Below are 8,206 nucleotides of genomic sequence, written 5' to 3' on the forward strand. Positions count from 1 at the left end.
ATTAATTCACAGTTTAATGAAGAATTGTACCTCAAAGAGTGTAATGCAATGTTTATCCTAACACAAATATTAATTGCTAATTCCATAGTCTGAACATGTATAACCAACTTTGATTTTATCGTTATTTCGAAGCTCCCTTTCAAATAACTCATTCTTTGAATAAGACAACAATATATTATGCCAAAACAAAAACAACATATTAATATCACAGTTCAAAATTACGATATTTATTAGTAGTTCAAATAAAGTGGTACGTTATCCTACTTAATACTGTCTAGACAACCCATAACTTTGCTATTTTCATCTAAAGGCCCAATAAGCAGATTGATAATCCAACAACCAAAAGGTAAGAAAGCCCATTTAAATTTGTTGATGCAGAAGGTAATGTAGGCCCATCAGCTACTGCCATTGATCCAACATTTTGGGCCATATTTTTCTCTTTGGGCTGGATTTTCACAGGAATTTTCAGCCCATTTTTACAACTCTCCGTGTTTCCGCTAACAAAGTAGCGTATTCCTTCCCCTTCGAGAGAGATCGTATCCAACCCATCCGTGTACATCTTGATCGGGTTAGATACATCACACGATGTAAAATCTTTCTCGTTTCTCAGCTCCACCAAATTCTCATGAGTTGTTGAGTAGGTGAACCCTAGTCGTATAATATATGCAAAATTGTGTAAGTATCCTTCATTATATGCGGGTGTAAAACTTGAAATTTATAAGTTTCGAAAATAACCTAAAGTAAATATACAATAATAATCGAATTTACAGCCAAAGTTCTATAACATTAAAAGACTATACAACTTGTTTACCTAACCTATTGAGGTATAGACCAAGGAAAAGAGAGAATCTTTTGTCATACAAAATCTTCAAACTATTTAAAGGTTCATTAATATAGGATTTATTTCATTTAATGTCTGACTGCCAAACTAATATATAATCAAATCTAAATGAACTTAAGAATACCATCAAAACTTATTATAATAATATCGTTTGTTCAATTATTTTTTTACTATAGCAAAATATTAATATAACAAACGTATATATATATATATATTGCTTTCGCAAAAAAATTATGTATTATAATAAAAAAATTATTAGAGGTTGATTGTTATAAAAATGTCGAACTGTAATACAAATTATTCAGAGTACTTCTGTGACTTATAGATGTTATACTTATAATATATATATATATATATATATATATATATATATATATATATATATATATATATAATATAATTTTTTGATGAATATAATTTGAATTAATCATAGAAATGTGTGGTACATAGCATGGGCCAATTTTCCTGATTTGTCTCTTTACTTTTTTGGCACTCACGAGTAATGCTTGTCCTTGTAATAATGATTATTCGATGTACAAGGAACGAATTTATTTATTTTTTTTTAAATTTAGTATGTATTTTTTTTAAAAGAAAGTCTGTAAGAAATCAGAAATTTATATGTTTAAATCACGATTACTTAAATGCTCAAATATTTTTATGTGACATAGAATAATAGTTTCCTATATCTAAAATTTTATTTATCATCTAATCTATGAAATGATTTATTTTAAATTACATAAAAAAAAAAATTCAAACCATTTGACGTGCTTTATTTAAATTGAGAATCTATGATTCTTATCTCTACTACATATGGAATAAAATTTTCGTCCACTCTATTCTCACATTAATTATGAAATTATACTAAATATATTGTTATTGTATATACTAATCTTGTGAGAAGAATTTTTTACCTTATTTTCTAGGTTATTAGTCTCGCTTTTTATATACATAAATTATAATTTATCATTTAAGCAATATAATATTATTATTTTTTACACTACAGTATATATGAAGGAGAGTTGCCTTATTTCAAATCGTTGTTAATGCAAGATGTTTTTGAATATCAAATTAATTATTATTTTTTAAAACTTCATCAATTAACACACACGAAAATACGTTTGAAAGAAAAAAAAAACAAGAAAGGAGGATGAAGAAGCTCACATAATTTATCACCAACTCTAAAAACTCTTTGAGAGGACCAAGAAGCAACATCAGTAGATGGGTCCCACCCTCTATCTTCTCCGACCACATGGTGCACCTGAGCTCCGGCCACCGTCGCCGCTGTGAAAACAGTCGCCACCACAACTAGCAAATCCCGAGCATCCATTTTGGTTAAAAAAGAAAAGGAGAGAATAGTAGTAGTATTAAGCTTGAAAGCAAAGCAAAGGCAAAAGCAATAAGGAGCTTCTTTTTCTCACTCTCAAGAAAGAGAGAAATATGTACTATTTTAGTTGCGGGGGTATGGGTAGGAGTGGGGGTGAGGTAGGATGGGGGGCTTTGGGAATATAACATTTAACATGAGGAATTTTCCTTCAAAGGGGTGAGGTTGGGTGGTGGGGTGGGGGATTCATTTATGCCAGAGTCGAATACACGATTTAGACTTTAATAATATCGATTTAACGTTTTTAGAATTAGATATAAGTTCAAGATTTAAATTTTATGAATTATTTATTGCATCAATTTCAAGTTAATATGTAATAGTATCTGATATTTTTTATCATAATGATTTAGCATGGTTTTTTAAAAAATATTTAGAATTTGAATAAAAACTATGTATGAGTAAGATCCACAAAAAAGCTTGATAAGTTCATTTTTACTAATATTTTATTATGTAAACTTTACCTAAATTCCATAGTGAAAAAGCTCAATTACAATGTATCCCTCATTTTTCTTAAATTACCCGATTTCCCTTTTTTTTTCAAATTTTTGATACATTACTCACCTTCCTGATACATCAGTTTTTGGGTGTAAAATAATTAATGCTTGTGAGTTATTTATGGATAGTAACGTAATTTAAGTTATGATTGATTGTTTCAATCAATTAAAGTGCTAAATAAGGTAAAGAATCCTTTTAAGAACAAAATAGTTATGAAGATCAAGGAAAATTCTAAAAACAGAGCATCAGTGCGAAAAAAAATTCAATCAGAATCATGAGATGTATCAGAATCTGATACATAAACATGATGTATCAGAATCATTATATTTTGATACATGAGAATTTTAATACATAAACAAGATGTATCAGACACATTTAAGGTTGATACGAGAGGTGTTGATACATAGACAAGATGTATCAGAAACATTAAATATTGATACATGATAATCTGATATATAATCAAGATGAATCAAATTCATTAAAGCTGATAAATGAGATTCTGATACATAAATAAGATGTATCAGAATCACTAAATCTTGATACATGAGATGCTGATACATATACAATATCAGAAGAATTCAAGTTTGATAAATTAGAATCTGATACATTAACAGTATGTATCAGAAACAATCAAGTTTGATAAATTAGAATATGATACATTAACAGTATGTATCAGAAGCAGTCAAGTTTTATACATTAGAATATGATACATTAACAATATGTATCAGAAGCAGTCAAGTTTTATACATTAGAATATGATACATTAATAGTATGTATCAGAATCAAGAAGCAGTCAAGTTTGATGCTTGATAATATGATATATAAACTTTCATCTTATATTAGAGTTTCATACATGAGAAAAACTTAAAAGTCTGGTAATTGTACATTCTTCTAATACAAAATTCAAAAAAAAACTACTCGACGTCCATCGGTTCTCCTTGACTAGAAGATATGAAATCTCTCTTAGATTTTTAGGATCTTCGGTATCGCTAACATAACCATCCTTGGCCTTTCGACAACCAAAATTCCACAATAGTGTGGCATATCTTGAACGGAAGAATTCGGCATGTAGTCCAGTATTTGGAATAGAAATTCCATCCTAAATAACTTTATACCTTCTTCACCTATTGATGATTCAAAATCATCAAGAAAATTAACCCCATATGCCGTTCCGAATCTCAATGGGTGGGACGGGATCTTCTTGATGACGTATTTCATTTCCTGCATTGGCATGAAAATGGTTAAATACAATTTGAACTTTATACATAAATACGATGTATCATATGCATTAAAATATCTAAACCATGAGATGAGATTCTGATACATACAGAAGATGTATCAGAAACAGTTATATATTATATTCTGATACATAAATGTAGAAGTATCAGAATCATTAAAACTTGAAACATCAAAAAATGACACTTACACATAATGTATCAGAAATGGTAAATCTCCAAAAAATTGCATTTGAAAAAATATTATGTATCTGATACATAAATATATATGTATCAGAATCATTAAAACTTGAAATAACAAATACTGAGACTTAAAGATGATGTATCAGAAATAGTAATTCTCAAAAAATTGCATTTGAAACAGACATTATGTATCTGATACATAAATGTAGATGTATCAGAATCATTAAACTTGAAATAACAGAAATTGAGACTTAAACATAATGTATCAGAAATAGTAAATTTCAAATAATTGCATTTGAAAAAGACATTATGTATCTGATACATAAATGATATGTATCAGCTTCATTAAAACTTGAAACAACATAAAATAACACTTAAACATGATGTATCAGAAATAGTAAATCTCCAAAAAATTATATTTGAAAAAGACATTATGTATCTGATACATAAATGTATATGTATCAGAATCATTAAAAATTAAAACAACAGAAACTGACACTTAAACATGATGTATCAGAAATAGAAAATCTCCAAAAAAATTCCTTTTAAAAAGACATTATGTGTCTGATACATAAATGATATGTATCAGAATCATTAAAACCTTCACAAAATTTTCATTCTAAAACAAAAATTTAATTGAACACATACCTTTGGGAGATTAGGGCATGTTGTAACCCCTTCAATCTTGTTGTCTATTTCTTTGGGTGCATGTTTAACTGTAGCTTTCGACTTCAATTTCTCACGTAGCTTATTCATCACTGCTGGATCGTTACGATGTTTGGATCTAACTTCGTCGTAACCTTCCCAAGACGAATCAAAACCAGGAGAAACAAGAATTCGTTGATTTTTATTGGACTTTTTGAGACCATGAACGGATTTCATATGTATCATTGAAGGTATGAGAAACAAAAATAGAAAGATTTACAGAAGAAAGCAAATGATAAAAATTTAGAAGATTTTTCAAAGATTTTCAGAAGAAATCAAAATATACAAATTTTAGGAGAAATCAGATTGAATGAGAATGAAGTAAAATTCCATATAAGGGAAGATTGAAATATACCTTATTTGGAACCTTGAAATTGATTAACAGTTGAAGAATAACAAATTAACTAGAGCAAATTAGGGCAAGGATGAAGGAAGAGGCGGATGTATCAGTGAGGTATAGAGAGAGAAAGGAAAAAGAGGGAATTTGGAAATTTTTTGATGTATATGGGAATAAAAGTAAATATATTAGGGGAATATGTGTAAAAGGGTAATTTACCCTTTATTTATCGAGGTATGTGAAAAATATATAAGATCTCTTTGTAATATTGAAAAAATATCTTTTGGTCTCGATTGTGGGTGGGAAAATGAATGCTACTATTACTCAAGTTAGACACCTGAAAATGAATTATTTTTCTATGAACATCACTCTCACCTCAAATAGGTCTCAGCTTCACTACGCGATTTAAATTTAAATTAATTGATAAGTGAGTATCAGATTACTAAATAATTTTTAAAAAAGCTAAAAATACCCATGCACCTCTAATAGTGGGGGGTAGGGGTAGGGGTATGGGTGAGTGGGTTGGTGAGGGTTTCTTGGTAGTTTCCTAAGAAAGGTGACATACTACTACAGAAAAAGGAGGTACTTTCAACTCCTTTTCATTTTTTGGCTTATTTTAATCACTTTGCCACGTGCCCTTTTTTAATTACCTTTTGTTCCAACTACGCACCATTGGTAAAAATAAAATTGTTACAACTCAACTTTTTAGTTTTTACCACACATAACGTTTAACTCTCCATTTTTGTCATTAGTTTGTAAAGTAAAATCTTTTTCATAATATAATCATTTGTTTGAACATTAATATTTTTTTTTATTAATAGATATTTGTGAGTATAATTTTGGTCTTAGTTTGATTTTTTTTGTTAAATTTCTTTGTGATTCGAGAGTTTTATTATAGTATTTCTCGAATATAATATGATTTAGACCTTTTTGCTTTTGTGTCGTTGTTTTTATTTTTTAATAAAGATAATATTTAATTTCTTTATGAATAATTGAATATTAAGATTTAATGAAACGCATTTTCAGTAATTTTTGATGTTTGACGTAATTTTAGGTGTTGTAATTTGATTAGACAGACAAACTGTCACAACAAGATAACTATGGACCAATTTGTAATTCAAACAATTTATTCTTTCTTTATTTTTTTACCTGAAAATGAGTGATGTACATTTTAACGGTGTATATAGGGTGTAATATATTTTTGTGGTGCAAAGAATATATAAGAAACATAAATTGTAGTTGAAAGTGTTGGATATTCCCCAATTCAAGAATAGTACTGTTTTCCTATTGATATTTTTCAGTGAAAAATATTATTCACTGACTATTTTTATAGATATTTTATTAAATTAATAAAGAAAATAGTTATATTTTTATTAAAAAAAATTAAAATATTCTCAATATTTTAATAATAATTATTTTTCATTATATATTTTTTCAAATGAATTGATTTGATGATAATATAATAAAAAATTATATTTTATAACATAATTTTTTTATTGATTTGCAGTAAAAAAGACATATATTTCTAATAATGTTTCTATATTATTTTGAATATTTATTCTCGTCCTCTAATTTAGCTTTTTGAGTGGATCAGTTATACCCAAAAATAAAATAAAAAATCATATGTATGTTGGCAAAGCCAGGACTGTTTTTGTGTATGCTTTTCCAATATTGGAAATGTTATATTATATGAAGGATAATAATGCTAAAACATTTCATATTGGTTAAGGGAATGAATTGTCATCTGATTATTTTTATTTTATTTTTGAATGATTTTCGGCTCACGAGTTATTTTTGAAGATTAAGTTAGATCGAATATTCATTTTCTCATTATATTATAACTTCGATAAATGTTATGAAGAACGATGATGTTAGAACGTTTCATATTAATTAAGGGAATAAATTCTCATCTCGTTATCTCTTTTTAAATAATCTTCACCTCATGAATTACTTTTTAAAAATTTAGTTAGATTAGATAGTTATTTTCTCAAAACGATAACTTACATATTTTGGTGGACGTCTATTTAAATTTCAGTATCTCTTTGTGCAACTCGTTTACTAAGGCCACATAATTAAATCATCAATGTTAAATTCACGTGATATTTTGAACATAATTAAATCATCAATGTTAAATTCACGTGTTATATCTATATATAACAAATAAAGATCAGCATGCCAATTTTATATTCCCTCCAATTAAATTAAATTTATCTGTCCTATTTTTTTAAATTTATTTAAAAAATATTGTTATCTATTTTCTTATGACTCTTTAATTTCAACATTTCACCTAACATGTTTAAGATCACAAGATTAAAATATTTTAATATATTTGAAATATTTTTAATTTAATTAAAATCACAAGATTCAAAAGTCTTCTCTACTTTTTTAAACTCCGTATCAAGTTAAATCAGGACAAATAAATTAAAACGGAGCCAAAAATAAAATAAATTGTACAAATAACAAGATATATAGAGGAATAATCATCATTAATCATATCAATATATATATATCATTCATCAAAAGATTTTCTTGGTGAGCAAAATATGATAATATCATCTTCTTGAGGCAACTTAAATGTAACTTTCTTCTTCAATTTCTCACTTTGTGTTCTATTCATCAACCCTTCTTCTTCTATTTCTTCACCAATAATATTAATCTCCTCAATTTTTCTAACTCTTTCTGAAAAACTAATTCTTGGAGTACCAAACAAGTCCTTGTTCATCATGGCTTCTGGTGATGAAAAGCTAATTCTTGGTGTATAAAAGTTGGAATTATTCACTTCTTGACATGGTGAAGATACATAAATCCTTTTAGTAGTAGTTTTAGGGTTATTTATGTAATTTGGTGAATCCAAAAAACATTGGTGTAAAGATTTTTTTTGATGAAGAAGAGTACTAGCATTATTTTTACTCTTTGGTTGATGAGTTTCTGAATCTTTTTTACTGAGACAACAAAGATTTGAACCCATAATTGAGATATTATGTTTTTTTTCTAATATGCATTGAAAAACAAAAAAAATTACAAAATTG

At 27.4% G+C, this 8,206-nt stretch overlaps 2 protein-coding genes across 2 annotated transcripts; both read right to left on the reverse strand.

Annotated features, from left to right (window-relative positions):
• Nucleotides 1-100: 100 nt before the first annotated feature.
• LOC129896139 (mavicyanin-like) lies at nucleotides 101-2,312 on the reverse strand. Its single transcript, XM_055971975.1, has 2 exons — nucleotides 2,003-2,312; nucleotides 101-648 (listed from the first exon to the last, which is right to left on the reverse strand). Exons 1-2 carry the CDS (start codon nucleotides 2,166-2,168, stop codon nucleotides 305-307), a joined length of 510 nt encoding a protein of 169 aa, XP_055827950.1. The 5' UTR covers nucleotides 2,169-2,312; the 3' UTR covers nucleotides 101-304.
• A 921-nt stretch (nucleotides 2,313-3,233) lies between these two features.
• On the reverse strand, nucleotides 3,234-4,997 carry LOC129885819 (uncharacterized). Its single transcript, XM_055960259.1, has 2 exons — nucleotides 4,784-4,997; nucleotides 3,234-3,938 (listed from the first exon to the last, which is right to left on the reverse strand). Exons 1-2 carry the CDS (start codon nucleotides 4,889-4,891, stop codon nucleotides 3,681-3,683), a joined length of 366 nt encoding a protein of 121 aa, XP_055816234.1. The 5' UTR covers nucleotides 4,892-4,997; the 3' UTR covers nucleotides 3,234-3,680.
• Nucleotides 4,998-8,206: the final 3,209 nt, after the last annotated feature.

Source organism: Solanum dulcamara, chromosome 1 (genome assembly GCF_947179165.1).
Source record: "Solanum dulcamara chromosome 1, daSolDulc1.2, whole genome shotgun sequence".
Taxonomy (NCBI): Eukaryota; Viridiplantae; Streptophyta; class Magnoliopsida; order Solanales; family Solanaceae; genus Solanum; species Solanum dulcamara.